The 16791-nt window shown below is 39.9% G+C and overlaps 1 protein-coding gene across 1 annotated transcript in view; it reads left to right on the forward strand.

Annotated features, from left to right (window-relative positions):
* Positions 1-16498, forward strand: part of HAO1 (hydroxyacid oxidase 1) — a 63517-nt gene extending 47019 nt beyond the window's left edge. The window contains exons 5-8 of the mRNA XM_003411544.4: positions 4784-4875; positions 13635-13793; positions 13891-13960; positions 16428-16498. Of these exons, the coding sequence (XP_003411592.2) occupies positions 4784-4875; positions 13635-13793; positions 13891-13960; positions 16428-16498 (392 nt within the window). The remainder of the gene's footprint in view (positions 1-4783; positions 4876-13634; positions 13794-13890; positions 13961-16427) is intronic.
* Positions 16499-16791: the final 293 nt, after the last annotated feature.

Genomic DNA, 16791 nt, shown 5'->3' on the forward strand with positions numbered 1-16791 from the left:
TTAGGTCAAAAGAACCAGATGGTGAGGGTAAATCTCGAACACTGACATTTCACTTTGATATTTTAAACTAAATATGGAAAGAATGTATTAATAATATAGCAAACAGTGCTATTGCCTGTAGGCTATTTTATCTGACAATCAGTCAACATATTGACTGGTAAATTAACAAATATTGAACACCACGTTAAAAATCCTTGCTGTTGAATGGATTCCAACTCATAGCAACCCTATAGGACAGAGTAGCACTGCTCCATAGGGTTTCCAAGGAACGGCTGGTGGATTCGAACCTTTGGTTACCAGCTGAGCTCTTAATCACTGTGCCACCAGGGCTCTGAAGTAACAGATATGGGATTCAAGTCCAGGCAGTCCGGCTTCTGAGTTCAAGCTGTGAATTAGTCACTGTCCGAAAGTATGACAAAGGTGGGGAATGAGTAGGGACATACTAAAAACAAGGAAATTAATTGAATGTCTGTTTGAGAAGCTATTGAACCAGCCAGCAGTCTTGTCCCCCTCTCTTAGCTCGTGTGAAAGAACGGACATGTTTCAGTTACTACTTAATAAGGAAGTAGACTGATTCTCTTTACAGAAATACAGGCATGGCAGGTAAACCCTGTGAGTGCTAGCTCGCATTTATAGTATGACAGGATACTGTCCTCATTCTGGCATTGAAGAAGTTCTTGGCCCAACAGCCTCTCAACTGACACCCCCTACCTTGTCTCACATGCAGCTCCAAGACAGAATTCCTACTCTGAATAGGAACTGATTTACAAAACTGTCCAAGAAGCCTACAACAGCTTCCCAAACCTTTCTTCCTTAAATAGAAATGGAAAATTTAGTATAACTAGGTGTACCAGGAACATCAAAACATAAAAGACCAAGATAAATGTATAGAAAAAATGGCCTGCGGGAAACATAAAATAAGAATGAGAACTTGAAAAAACCCCAAATGATACTCTGAAAAGTTGAAAATATGTTGTACTTAAATAAGAAGTGTATGCCATGAAAAGAAAATCAGAGTATAAAAAAAGAGCTCCCAAAGATTAAAAACACAATTCCTGAAATTGAAAATAAATTGATTAAATGATTGGGCAACAGAGTTAATGACATTTCTCCCAAAAGGTGAAACAGCAACAAAGACAACATGACAAACAGAAAGAAAATATGGTTAAATGAATGAGAGACAGGAAGACCGCTTTAAAAGGTCCAATATCCAACTGATAGGAGTTTCAGGGAGAAAAATCAGAGAAAGAGTCTGGAAAGAAATTATTAAAGACAAAATTTCCAAATATTGAAGACAGGAGTCATTAGATTGAGAACACAAACCACAACTAATGACACTTCTTATGAAATCTCAGAACACGGTATCAAGAAAGAAAACAAACGTAGTGTCTTAGTCATCTAGTGCTGCTATAACAGAAATACCACAAGTGGATGACTTTAACAAAGAGAAATTTATTTTCTCACAGTCTAGTAGGCTACAAGTCCAAATTCAGGTCATCGGCTCCAGGGGAAGGCTTTCTCTCTCTGTCAGGTCTGAAGGAGGTCCCTGTCGTCAATCTTCTCCTGGACTAGAAGCTTCTTTGAACAAGAACCCCAGGTCCAAAGTACATGCTCTGCTCATGGCACTGCTTTCTTGGTGGTATGAGGTGACCCTATCTCTCTGCTAGCGTCTCTCTTTTATATCTCAAAGAGATTGGCTTAGACACTGTCTAATCTCGTAGATCTCATCAATGTAACTACCACTAATCTGTCTCATTAACGTCGTAGTGATAGGATTTACAACACAAGGGAAACCACATAAAATGGTGGACCATCACACAACACTGGGACTCATGGCCCAGCCAAGTAGACAGATATTTTTGGGGGACACAATTGAATCCAGGACACATAGGAACAAGTTGCTTCCAAAAGGAGAATCAAACTGCATCAGTCCTCTTATCAACAACAGTTGGTACGAAAAAACAATGGAGTAATGTTTTCAAGGTTTTCAGGAAAAATTATTTTTCAACCTAGAGTACTATACACAGTGCAACTGTCATTCAAATGCAAGAGCAGATATTAAAGTGTGTGATAACTTTACCTCTCATAAGTTCTTTTTAAAGGAAGTTACAAAGCAGTTACTATAAGAAATGAGAATATAAAAAAAATGAGGACATACACAGCAGCGGATTCAACCAGGCTGAGTAAAAAGAAATCTCAGGATGAAAACAGACTGCAGGCCTTGAAAGTAACTGGAGCGGAATAGAGCAGGAAGGCTCCAGGGCTTGTCTCGTGGAAGAAAATAGGTGATTTGAATAGTTTACATAGAATAATTGAAACACTGAAAAAACTTGAGGATATTCTAAAATTCTCATTTAAAAGAAAGAAAGAAAAGCAATTAGTAAGTTCAAGAAAAGCTATGTAATAAAACGTGTATGGTCCAAATATAAAATAATACTAAAATGCATAATATTAAACAATTAACGGGATGGTAAAAAAAAAAAAAAAGACATCACTTAATCTTGAGTCTAGGACTTTTCTCCTATGAGTGCCTCACAAGTTACCAGGGATATTTCACATGATGTAACACATGCTTGCATTAAAACAAAGAACCAAAGACCATCTTATAGAAACATTCAATTTTATGTTTAATATAAGATAAATGAGGAATATAAATCACATGTTGGGTATATAACAAACCACGTAATACAACAAAGGCTTGCAAGTGAATAGATGACGTACAAAAACCAAACCAACCTTGTTGCCATTGAGTCGATTCCAACTCATAGCGACCCTATAGGACAGAGTAGAACTGCCCCATAGAGTTTCCAAGGAGCGCCTGGTGAATTCGAACTGCTGACCTTTTGATTAGCAGCCATAGCACTTAGCCACTATGCCAGCAGGGCTTCCAATTAAAGTATAGATCAGATCAAATTCCAGACAATTCATAAATCAGGTGACCTTTCATTTTATTTTATTGCATTTTAGAGCTTGTCAGAGCATTCCTTAAAGGAGAATTTTCCTGTAATGATAATAATATTTACATACATGGATTTAACATTTTCATATACCTATAATTTTTAAGAAAAGTATTGCTAGCTTCAGTCTTTAAAAAAATGGGAATATATAAAATCTGGTATTCAATGACCACGAGTCGGAATCGACTAGAGGGCACTGGGTTTTTTTTTAGTATTCAATGAAACACAGTTTGAAAAATGATGTTTAGACTTAAGGTTTTGAAACTATAGCATCAAAATTGCATAGTCTACAAGGTATCTTTTTATTATTCCTAGTCAAGTCCACCCTTGATCTCAGTCACTCTGTTTATAAGATTTACAACGTTCTGTGTCCATCTGCATACGTTTCCAGAATCTGATTTCACAACAACCTTGTCTGAATGGTTTGTTATTGGGAGCATTCAGAAAAAATAGCTCCAAATATAAAATATTTTTTAAAATATGAGATATTGATTCAAGAGCACACTTACCCGTTTTAAAACTGAACTTTCAGAAATCAATGTTTTGAAGCGTGACTAGAGATGTAGCATATAGTTTTTTTTTTATTTTTATTGTGCTTTAAGTGAAAGTTTACAAATCAAGTCAGTCTCTCATACAAAAATTTGTATACTCCTTGCTGTGTACTCCTAGTTGCTCTCCCTGTAATGAGACAGCACACTCCTTCTCTCCACCCTGAATTCCCCGTGTCCATTCAGCCAGCTTCTGTCCCCCTCTGCCTTCTCATCTCCCCTCCACACAGGAGCTGCTCACATAGTCTAATGTGTCCACTTGAGCCAAGACGCTCGCTCCTCACCAGTGTCACTTTCTATCCCATAGTCCAGTCCAATACCTGTCTGAAGAGTTGGCTTCGGGAATGGTTCTTGTCTTGGGCCAACAGAAGGTCTGGGGACCATGATCCCTTAGATCCCTCTAGTCTCAGTCTGACCATTAAATCAGGTCTTTTTACGAGAATTTGAGGTGTGCATCCCACTGCTCTTCTGCTCCCTCAGGGGTTCTCTGTTGTGTTCACTGTCAGGGCAGTCATCGGTTGTAGGTGGGCACCATCTGTTTCTTCTGGTCTCAGGCTTATAGCATATAGTTTTAATATTGCATTTTTATATGTTTCAAAGTGCAGAATACATTTAATTATAGAGCAGTATAACTTAAAAGGAAACCCCAGTGGCGTAGTGGTTAAGTGCTACAGCTGCTAACCAAGAGGTCAGCAGTTCAAATCCGCCAGGTGCTCCTTGGGAACTCTATGGGGCAGTTCTACTCTGTCCTATAGGGTCGCTATGAGTCGGAATCGACTCGACAGCAGTGGGGGAGTGGGGATAACTTAAAATAATTATTGAAACTATAACCTTGCATTAAAGAGCATTTTTGAAGTAGGCTTGTTCATTGCTTGTTATACTAAAAATGCTTGCCGCTTACATATTCTTTAATGCTATCCAAATTGTAGAGGAGTAATTCTGCTAAATGCTAAGTTGCAATGATCTTATTAATAAAAGAGTACTTTGCAGGAATACTTCCTTGTGAGGATCAACACGTTTTAACTACATATCAATTTACTATCTATTGATAATTTTATTTCATAATTAAATTGTTATAAATGCTAATATGTCTTCAGCCAAGAAAACTACCTTTAATGTTCTAGATCTACCATTGGGTGCATTTCTGTGCAAAAGGTTCTAAGTAAGGTTTATGTGTTAGAGGGAGTTCAGCCTCGCTTTGACTGGGATGCTGAGACCTCTAAGCCTAAGTCTTATGTTGAATTGTAGCTTTTGTATGCTTTTTCTTGCTCTTTCCAGGTGATGATGCCAGGGAGGCAGTTAAACAAGGTGTGGATGGGATCTTGGTGTCGAATCATGGGGCTCGACAACTCGATGGGGTGCCAGCCACTGTGAGTTTCAGTAAATGCAGAGATTTTGTATGAAGTTTCCATTTCCAATCACAGTTTGGACTATCTCTACGTCTGCCGCTTCAGTGTGTAGATTTTCGTGAGACACCTCAAGGCAAAACGTCTGTGAATATTCCTTTCATTACCCGTGGTGCATATAGCAACCACTTATTTTTTTCAGCCTCAGAGGTTTATTGGGAAGCTGCTTTCCCACTGACAGTGTATGGTGCTACAAAGTGGGAGCCTTTATGACTGCTTGAAGCTGAAGAAATGGGTATGTGCCACAAATTACTGTTTTCACAGGGTACTGTAGTTTTTAGTAGGAGGTGATGCTGAATTGATTTTTTTTTTTGGGCAAAATATGGATTTTTGGAAAAGCTTTTAAGTGGTACACATATGCACCTTTAGACTCCAGGGTAGAATTAAGAGTATACATTTTTACCACTATGCTTGGAGGGTAGGGTTGTGGGTGGGAGTGAGAAAAAATTTCATACTACTTGCCAAAAATTCAGACACGCCCAATGATTCAGTATGCTCACATTAATTAAAACATGTGGTATCAACAAAAAAATTCAAAGCAAAAACTAAATTGGGTATTGAAAGGGATATATGAGATCTTGAAGGTCTCAAGTTTAAAGCTTAATGGCACACACGTAGCTAAATTAGCTAATTAATCAGTCCAATACGTTCATTTGTCAAGTTATAAAATTTCCTATTACATAATAATGTATTTGTGGACACAGATTATTCTTGTATTCATAGATTGTTGTTGTTGTTAGTTGCCGTTCAGTTAGTTCTAACTCATGACAACCTTATGTATAACAGAAAGAACCATTGCCCAGTCCTGTGCCATCCTTAGGATTATTGGTATGTTTGAGTCCGTTGTTACAGCTATAATTCATAGCTACACCAATAGTTATAATATAAATCAGAGTATGAAAGAAGAGTTAGGCTGTCAGTGTCCAAAGATGAAGAGGTCATGGGCAATTTCGGAATTGTGAAAGCTTCAATGTCATCAGCACAACCGTGGCAGGGAAACAGGAGGAGGGAATGAAAAGCTACAGAGAGAGGGTAGGTGAGTGAAAGGAGAGAGAAGTTCTGTGCCCTAGGTAAGGGGACGTAAGCCAAAAATAGGCTACTCTAGTTGAGAACTTCCTTGAAAATGCATATTAGAATCACCTTGGGAAATTAAAACTACCCTGAGGCCCAGGCTGCACCCCAAATCAATTCATCAGAATCTCTGGGGTGCAGGAGACACAGGCATCTGGCATAATTTTAAGGCCTCTAAGTGACTCCAATGTGGAGCCATGGTTTTTAACCACTGTAAATGCCGTGGTAAGCAAATCAGAAGTGAGAATCTAGGCATATAAGTGTATCCTAGTATTAAACCGGCCTGAAAGGTTTGGGACTGAATTCGAACTGTAAGGAAGAGCAATTAGCTCCGACGGTCAAAAGCCAAAGAGACCAATATCGACTCTGAGCAGATTTTGAGATCAAGGATTGGGGGATCAGAAATGGATCAAAAGTCATGGACACAAACACACATCCTGGAATGGATTTACGATCCAGGACCTGGTAGCTGAATGGGGGCCAAAGGCTGGCAGTGGAGCTATGGAGTGTGAAAAAGGTGCTCCCTTTCATGCTGTCCACCTGTCTGGACTTGGCCAAGATTCTTTTAGATGAGGCAATGATGCTGCAACCGCCTTTCACCTCTCCTCCATCCCCATGTGGACCTCTGTTTTTAGAGATGAATATAAATGTAAAAGGGGAAAGAGCGAGATGTGTTTGGGGAATACAAAGTAATCCATTTCGTTTGCAGTGTCTGGTGGGCGAGATGATGTCCTGGGATATATGTCTGCCTTAATGGATACAGGAAGAGGTTTCTTGAATATTTGACATCATTGGCTATGCAACAGAAATGACTTGGTTTAGCAACAATGAATCTTATAAATTGAAATTTGGCAAAACAAGAGGCAGGAAGACCAATTAGGTGTCCTGGATAATTACTGTAGCCAAGGAAAGAGAGCAGGAGGGCCAGAACTGCAGTGGAGCCAAAAAAAAAAAAAACCCAAAAGAAGTTGCCTTCCAGTTGATTCTAACTCATGGTGACCCCAGGTGTTACAGAGTAGAACTGCACTCCGTACGGTTTTTCTGCTCCGGACCTTAGTTTCTTCATCATTTAAAGTTTAAACATCAATTATGTTATTTCTTTGATGCCTATAAACTTTTAACATTTTATAGTTTGGTTTGTCATTGGCAAAGTAAGGCATCATATATCAAAGCTTACTTTAAAAATATGTATATATTTTCTAAATAACGTGTGTGGACTCTTCCCACTACTTCCTCCCTCTGAACTGGATAATCACATGTGTTTTTCTCCTTCCATCAGAACTGTTTGGCCATAGTGAGGAGACAGATGGCTTTAACTGGGATGACAGTGAAATTCATTCGAACAACTGGAAGCACAGTAGAACGAATAACTCAGTGGCTTATTGTTTCGTTGAAGTAGCAGATTGCTTTAGCCAAGTCCATAAAGCAGTCGAGGCAGTGATGGTTCAGTGTAGAATTCTCGCCTTTATTGCAATAGACACTGGCTCGATTCCGGGATGATTAACCAGTAAGCAAGGTACACACGGGCTTACTTTGCTTATTTACTAATCTGTGGTGCATAATTTCACCTGTTTTTAGATGTAGTGAAACCCATGTGAAATTGTGCACTACAGATTAGTAAGTAAACACAAGTAAGCCCGTGCGTACCTTCCTTATTGGGTAATTGGTCCCTGGCAGCCACCACCCATCTGTCAGTACAGGCTGTGTGTTGCTATGATGCTGAACAAGTTTCAGCAGAGCTAAAAGACTAAGATGGTCTAAGAAAAAAGGTCTGGCCATCTCCTTCAGAAAATCAGCCAGTGAAAACCCCGTGGATTACAATGGTCTGATCCACAATCCATCCAGGGGATGGCACTGGACTGGGAAAGTTTTCAGTCCATTGTGCATGTGTAACCATGAGTCCGGGGCTAAAGACATAAAGCAGTTGTGTGGGTTTGGTCAGGCTAATTGACTGCAGGAGATCACTGGGTGTAAATAATTGCACCCTCAGCTTTTCCTAAAGCATTAATGGAAGGAACAAACTAAGCCGTTGGACGCTATAGGATTGTACAGTTAAGAATTTAAAATCATATAGGGGGAAGAGCTCAGCTCTCTCCAGTTGGCCTTTACTTGTAGAGATGGCTTTTTAGGCAGAGGTTAAATGTTGCCTGCAGAAAAAGAGAGGGAGCGAGCGAGGCCCTCCTCGGGCAGGGAAGAGAAGGTGGTCACCGCTCAAAACTTTTCCTCAGATTCATGCCTCACTTGTGTGTGAAGACACAGGCTTAGTGTGTGGGTCAAATGAAGTTTGTTTTCTAAAAATAAATCTAAATCTACTGAAATCTAATCTAACTAGATTTTAAAAGGAAAAAAAATGTGTAAACGCTGTGGTTTATTTCCCTCTGGCTGTGGGGATATGGAAACTTATCTAAAAGGGCTTTTTGAGTTGTGGTCTCCGAGACTTTTAAAAAACAATAACTCGCTCCTTTTCATGCCCTGTGCATGAGACTAATAGATGCTTACCTGAGCTTTGCCTCATACTTCGGAGCAAATTGAAGGCCCATAATGATGAGAGAAATGTGAGAAAGAATTAGGTTTATGGTGAAGGGTGTTTTCCTTCAGAGTGTGGGTTTTGAGGTGAGTGGAAAAGGCTAGGGGGAAAGCTGTGGTGTAAAAAATTTCAGTAGGTGCATGAAAGGACTTGCTGTCCTGCAGATTCTGTTACATTTTGAGTCACCGAAATGGAATGATGTCATGGTAAGTGCACTGAAAGAGGAGCTCGAAGTCTTGAGTTTGAGTCCTTGTCTTGACTCTTTTAAGTGGTGAGAGCTCAGACTTTGTCAGACAGAGCCTCCTCGTGGTGTTGTGTTGGTTGCAAAGAGAAAGTGACTGAAACCTATGACTTCTACATTTCTGCAGCCCTGGTGGCACAGTTGTTAAGTGCTCGGCTATAACCGGAAGGTTGGTGGTTTGAACCCAACTGCTTAGCTGGAGAAAGATGTGGCAGTCTGCTTCCACAGAGATTACAGCCTTAGACACCTTATGGGACGGTTCTACTCTGTCCTAGAGGGTCGCTATGAGTTCCAATAAACTCTATGGCAACACAACACAACAAAACAAAACACCATTTCTATAAATCGCTAGGGCTCTTTGATCCACAGGCCCCCTTGTACGGAAAAATAATTGTCACTAGGAGTCCTGTAACATATGTTTAGCTTCATTTTATCTTAAAAAAAATATTATTATGGTAAAATACATATAACATAAAATTGCCATTTTAACTATTTTAGGTGTACAATCCGATGACTTTAATTATATTCTCTATGTTGTGAGAACGTTGCCACTATCAATTTCTAAAAGATTTGTATGCCTCCCAACAGAAACTTGTGCCACGTAGGCAGTAACTCCTAATTACCCCTGTCCCCAGTATCCAGTAACCACTGATAAACTTCGGTCTCTGCATTTGCCTCTTCTAGGTATTTCCTATAAGTGGGGTCGTACAATATTTGTCTTCTTGTGTCTAACTTATTTCACTCTGCATGATGCTTTCAAAGTTGCTTTTCTGTCGTCTTTGTATATTGCTACTGAGAACTGCACCCAGGCTTCTGATAAACTCAAAAAGAGTTGCAGAATAAGTTCTTGTCCGTGTCTTTACCCTCCAGGTGATAATGTGGCCAACACTGGCCCTGAAGTAATTAGATGATATTATAAAACAGAAACTAATAGATTTCCAAAATGCAAAGTATTAGAGCTCCTGAAACCGGGGCCTGAGAACAGATCTTCTGGGTTCTGTGAACTTTAGGGACATTTTTGCTTTTCAGTTTTGTGTTTTCACTTTGATGCTGGCAGGACCCAAAATACCTTAAGCTTGTAAATATCAACTTCTTTTCTGGTGAAAATTCTCAACTGTAAAACATTTTCATAGAATAAGTATTTGGATTGTTAAGTCAGTGTTTCTCAAACTGGGTCCTTGGTCATGTTCTTTGGGAATGATGGAAATTTCTTTTTCCTTTTAAAAGGTGCAAGTCCTTCTTTGAGAAACTCTTGATGTATCAGCTGACTTTTTCTGTGTAACAAAACCACCCTGAAATTTACTGAATGTTTTGATCAAAAATTCTGTAGCAGAATCCTGATCAAAAGGGGATGGGGGATGTGGACCAGAATTTCGACGATTGATTATCATAGAATCCACAATTTTTGGAGCCATTGAAGATGAACTCCTGAAACTATGGCCTGAGATAATCTATACCCTTGAAACAATAAACCAAAAATATCCCATGCAGCCTTCTATAAACTGAACAACAGCCTAGCTTAACTAGTAAAGAAAGTGCACCCTGAGCTTTGTGCTCTCTTAAAAAACTTATTGTGTGGGATCAAATTGTTAACAGCAACTCAAAAGTTTATCTAGAAAGCTTAGGAGGAAATGAGTTTATGTCATAGAGGAGAAACAAATTGAAAAAGGACAGTGAGAATGGCTGTACAATTTACAGAATATAATCAATATCACTGTATTGTACACATACAAATTGTTGAATTGGTGTATGTTTTGCTGCATATGTTTCCAACAATGACACACACACACAATCAAAAACCATTTAATCATTTTACAGTGCTGTGGGCTGGCAATTTGGACTGGCAGCTACTGGGAGGTTTTTCTGGTCTTGCTTGGGCTCGCTCATATGTGTCTGTGGTCATGGCCGGGCCTTCTAGGAGTGGTATAGGGTGACCTCAGCAGGGATGGCTCTACCTTGTTTCACAGGTTCCAGCATGTCAGCTGGGCTTGTTATCATTAAGTGGCAGGTTTCCTAGAGAGTAAGTAGAAGCAGGCAATGTCTCTTAAGAGCTGGACTCAGAACTGGCGAATTGGAGTTTTCTTACCTTCTATTGGTGAAAGCAAGTCACACGGCCAGCTCAAATTAAAGGGGTGGGGGAAGAGAATTCCCTCCTGTCCCTTAGCCTTGTGGCACAGGAAGAGCTGAAGTGTTACGTGACCAAAAATGAAGGTAGGGAGGGAAATGTGTAGCCATTTTTGCAAACAACCTGTCAATCCTATTTGTACCAATGATTTTCTAAGTGTGATTAGTAGAGGCTCCTCAAGGCTGCCTGATGGAGTGTGATGCCGGGCATGGGGTAGAGAGTCAGGGAATTATAGGCAGTGGCCTAGATCCTGCCCCCCCCCCCATTTCACCTTTAACTAAAGCAGCTCTGACTTTGTCTGTTTTTATTTATGTTCAACTGCTTTGGTTGAGCAAAGCGTTCCATGCCTAAAGTCTTAGAAGTCAAGAGTGTAACAATGGATGCTATAGGAAGGTAGAAAGGTGAAAGTTCCCTGTGAGTAGGAGTTTGGGGAGTAGGCAAATTTCTGGAAGAGTGTGACTTGAGTAGGACAGGAATGAGAATTCTCTCATGAGTCAGATTCCTGTGGGATTCTTTTCACATCCCTTAAACTACCTGACATAGGACCTTGACTATACCAGTCTTCAACAAAGTATTTGATAAATCAATGAGTAGATGGATGAATGAGCAATACCACAGTGGGGTCTCGCCATATTTTCTTGTAGATTAACTTCTTTGAGGGACTTAAAGTTGCAGTTAGGTGTCTAAAGAGGCACTAAGGGAAGAAAAGCTGATATGAATGGCCTCAGAGATGTGTAGAAAGCTGGAATGAAAGAAACATACAGGGCTGTAAAACTGTGAGTTTGTACTACTATATTTATTTAATCTGCTAAGATCAGAATGGTTCTGTGTAAAAAAGGCGTGCCTAGCAAAACTGCAGTTACAGCCAGGAAAAGAGGAGGATCTCAATACTTCGCAACAGATAGGATATTTGTTTCCACAGGCAAGTGAAACAACCTGGGCTCTATTTTATAATCTAGGATTAACATTTTAAGCATCTTTGTTAGTTCACCTTAAACCAGGTTAGGCATCGGAAACAACCTGAAGAGGCTTTATTTTCTTGACTTTGAAAATGTGTATTGAACCCAAGCTAGCTACTATTTTTCTTTGGTTCTGGTTTCATATGGGGAAATACACTTAATTATAGCTTGCATCATTACGTGGAAATTGTAACATTTATATGTTGATGTAATTTGCTGAATGTAAAAGGAGGACTATGTATATATAGGTAAAGGACATATGTAAATGGATCCAAAGCATGTTTGGAAAGGCAGAAAAGTCAAAAGGAAAGGGGAAAATCATATTACCTGCCAAACATTGAGGGGCCATGCGCCAAATACTGCCTTCACTTCCTCCAAATTTGTAGCCGTGTTTGGTCTTCAGCCTTTACACAAAACTGTCTTTAAGTTGAGCCTCTAACATTGTAGGGAAGAAATGGGGAAGGCTTTGAGTGATTTCAGCACGATTATTTACGGAAAAACTGCACTTGAGTGCATGGTTGCTTCTTCAGTGTGTATTTTAAATGGAGCTTGGACTTAATTTTAGAAATAAATATTTTGGGATGAATATGGGTAACATTTTCAGAGATTTTGATCTATAAGTCACCTTGGGAATTATTTCCATTCTTACATCAAAGATTCACATCAAAGTAGCCAACTGTATCAGTTAGTTATTGCCACCGGACGCTCTACAACTAAAGATCCCAAACACAGCAACTTAAATCAATAGCTATTTATTCTCACGAAATTTTGGGTCAACTGTGGGTCTACAGATTTAGTCCTGGTACTAGCTAGGTGGCTGTTCTCCAAGTTTCAGGTCCAGCTTGGCTTGGCTGGAAGAAATCTGCTTCCTGAATATTTATCCTGGGGCCTAAGCTGAAGGGGAAACAGAGGTGGAAAATTGCAAGTAGAAATACATGAGGCTGCTTAAGACCTAGACCCAGAAATGGCACTCTGCCTCTTCTGCTCACATGCCAAAGTAGGTCACCATGGGAAAGGACAAAGTCAAGCTGTTGGCAAATACACTGTGCCCCTTTTAGTGGGAGGAGCTGCAAAGTAGCCTTGGAAAGGGTGTGCGTTTATAGAAGATTGAAGGATCAAGAACAGTAATGGGATCCACCAGATGAACTTCACATGGTTCCTGTATTCTTTCATGCTAACCTATGCCCATCATCAATTGCCAATCAAGACAAGAATCCTCAAGATGCATGTGGTCATATTCCTTTAAAAGCATTACAGCTATTTTCATGGAGAGTTCTATAATGTACGACTGAATGCAAAGTTCGTAAGATGGGGAAGTCAGAGACTTAGTGTTTCATCTCTAGCTTTGTTTGCGTTTTATATACCACTGCTTGTACATGCATCTTAGTATGAGTGATTTGCAGCAAGTAAATAAGGTTAAGAATAATTTATAGGAACAAGATACATCATTTACTTTTGTGCCTTTTATAAAGTATAGCTTCAAAAGATGGTTAAGTGTTTTTGAATTGTATTTATATATTATCTTGATTATGCTTCCTGAATTTGAATATTAGGAACAAAAATAACCCTCCCCCCCTCCAAAAAAAAAACCACTCAAATGCCAATTTAATTGATTTCTTTTAGTTACTTGTCTTTCCTTCTCTTTTCCTTCAGAAAGAAGTAATTTTACTATTAACCCCGAGCCTGCTTAGCTTCTTAAATTTGAAGGCCCAATCAGGCTGGTCAGTGGCCTTTGGAGGTTGAGGTGGGTGACAATTCAACATTAACAGTGCCATATCATTTCCCTTTTTCTCTCTACAGATTGATGCCCTGCCAGAAATTGTGGAGGCTGTGGAAGGGAAGGTAGAAGTTTTCCTGGACGGGGGTGTGCGGAAAGGCACAGATGTTCTCAAAGCTCTGGCCCTGGGGGCTAAGGCTGTGTTTCTGGGGAGACCGATCATATGGGGCTTGGCTTCCCAGGTAACGGGACAAGGAAATAAATTTATAAAACAGGATGATTTGACAGTGAAATAGATACGTGAAACAAGACTTACTTTTGTATCTTTTACTTGCTTAGGGGGAGAAAGGTGTCCAAAATGTCCTTGAGATACTGAAGGAAGAATTGCGGTTGGCCATGGCCCTGAGTGGTAAGACTTACTATTCTCATTTACTGTTTTGTGTTCTTCCAGTGGTCTTTAAGCCATATCCTTGGATCCTAGGGAATCCTTGGGTAGTGCAAACACTTAGTGGGTCCAACTGCTAACCAAAAGTTTGGAGGTTCAAGTCCACCCCAAGGTACCTCAAAAAAAAAAAAAAAAAAAAAAGGCTGGCGATGCCCTTCCAAAAAATAGGTCATTGAAAACTCTACAGAGCAAAATTCCACTCTGACATGCATGGTGTCAGCATGAGTCAAGATCTACTGGATGACAACTGGTTGAAGCCTAGACTGTCTATAACACCCCTTAAGGTCACCTAGGAGTTGGAAAGCAGGCTGGGCAGTACTGTGTGGGAGTTGTGTTTGATCAAGGTTTCAAGTAATTGGGATAAAACAATTAAACTTGGTCCTATTTTGTAAAAAATGAAGGGCACACATAAATCTATCTTTGATATAGGTATTAGTTAAATGAATGGAAATTCTGATTTTCATTGTAGAAAGATCAGTCTTCTTGGGGTATGGGGCACTGATGGGTGATAAAAGGGTGTAAAATTGAAGTTAGAGAGACCCATTCCAATAAGAGATACTGACTAACCTGTAGGAGAGTTGGGATGGAAATAGAAGGATATAGATAGATACTTGTAACCTGGGAAATTGAGAATGTAGGGTCCATAGGAGCTGGAGATAGTGGTTGGAGACATGGGAGTTGAAGGAGAAGGAGGATCCAAGCTTTGATGGCCTGGAAAACAGATGGAAAGATAGTGCCTTTCATTGAGCTATGGAACTCTGGAGAGAAGTGAGCTTGCGGGGGAAGATGATGGAGTCATTGAAGAACGTACTAAATTTAAAGTTGACTCATGTTTACACCTGTAGTACACAGCACTCCCTGAACTGTGGATACTTACCTCTAACTAGCTACTCAACACCTCCATTTGGATGTCTACAAGACATTTTGAACTCCATCTGTCCAAAACTAAACTACTAACTTTCTCCAACAAATCTGCTCCACCTGCAGTCCAGTCTCTCCAATCTCAGTTCATGTTAATACCATAGTTCAAATTGCTTGAGCCCAAAATCTTGAGTCATCCCTGACTCCCATTTTCTCTCATGCCCTCCCTTCCACGGGATCTCTGTCACCAAAATATAGCCAGGATCTTGCATTCTCTCCACCTCCACTGCCCATTATCAGCTGTCTTCATTTTGGAGACTGCAATGGTCTCCCAGCTGGCTGCTTGTCTATCCTTGCCCTGCCCCCCACCCCCACTCTATTCTTAACAAAGCAACCAGAATGAACCTTTTAAATATTAATTCAGATCCTGTCACTCCTCTGATCAGAACCCTCCAATGCCTCTTGGTTTATTCAGAGTAAATGCCAAAGACCTTACAATGGCCAACAAGGACTTACCTGGTTTGACCCCGTTACCTCTATGGCCTCAGTTCCTACTACTGTCACCCTCACTTATTTCACCAAGCCACACTTATTTCTTTGCTGTTCCTTGACTATGCCAGACATGATTCCGTCTTTTTCAGTGGCTGTTGCCTCTTCCTGGAAAGCTCTTCCCCCAGATATCTACATGGCTAACTCCCTCCTGCCCTTCAAGTCTTCACTTAAACTTTACTGACTGACTTATTCAAAATTGCACTCTCTCCCCCACCCACTCACTCATACTTCCAGTTTTCTTTCTCTGTTCTTGTTTCATTTTTTTTATAGCACTGATCACCTTCTACGTATCACCTGTTATACAGTTTACTTTTTAAATTATATGTATTAGGTACTAGTTGTTCCCCAGCTACAGCACAAGAACCATGAGACAGGAATTTTTGTTGTCTTCACTGTGGTATCCCCAGTGCCTAGAACAGTGCCTGGCACCCAGCAAAGACTCAATAACTATCTGCAGAAGGAATGAATAAAGAAATGAAGTGACGTTATCACTAGTGACTGTTTTGAAATTGACTCAGAATGGATCTTTAGATGTAATGAATGACCTTGCATTAATTATCAACTACCCCTTTTTGAAGGTAATAAGGGGTTCCTTTTCGGTAATCCATAGGATCCAAATTGTCTGCATAGATAGAATTCCCGAGATAAATAGTCTACTCACCACCGCGTGGTGCCCGAGTGGACAAGGCCTCAGTGAGAAGAATGCCATTCTGTGAATCCTCACTGCGCATTTTTATTTGCTGCAGACATATCCTAAAAGAGGGCTTTCAGCCACTGAATCTCTATTAAATGTGGCAGAAAGAATATACTCTTTGTGTTAATAAAAATATGTGCCAGTCATTTTGTGTTAAGGACTGTTTAGGTAATAAAAGTGGTCTCATGCCACATAAGATTTGGCAAGCTTACCTTGAACCATAAACCTTACATTTGTCAAGCTTTACATTCCTTGGGAAAACGATTACCTGCCTGATTATTATTGCATTCATTTTATATTAAACGTATGCATTATTTTTTTTAGGGTGCCAGAATGTGAAAGCCATTGACAAGACATTGGTGAGGAAAAATCCTTTGGCTGTTTCCAAGATCTGACAGTGCACGATATTTTCCCATCTGTATTATTTTTTTTTCCGGCATATATTTCTTGACAAAGAGACACTGTGCAGAGGGTGACCACAGCCTGTAATTCCCCACTTTGATACAAAGGGTGTCGTTCTTCTCCAACAAAATAGCGATCCCTTTTAGTTCATTGCTTTTGACTTTTCAATGGGTGTCCTAGGAACCTTTTAGAAAGAAATGGACCTGCATCCTGGAAATATATTAACTGTTAAAAAGAAAACATTGAAAATGTGTTTAGACAACGTCATCCGCTGGCAGGCTGAGGT

Source organism: Loxodonta africana, chromosome 24 (genome assembly GCF_030014295.1).
Source record: "Loxodonta africana isolate mLoxAfr1 chromosome 24, mLoxAfr1.hap2, whole genome shotgun sequence".
Taxonomy (NCBI): domain Eukaryota; kingdom Metazoa; phylum Chordata; class Mammalia; order Proboscidea; family Elephantidae; genus Loxodonta; species Loxodonta africana.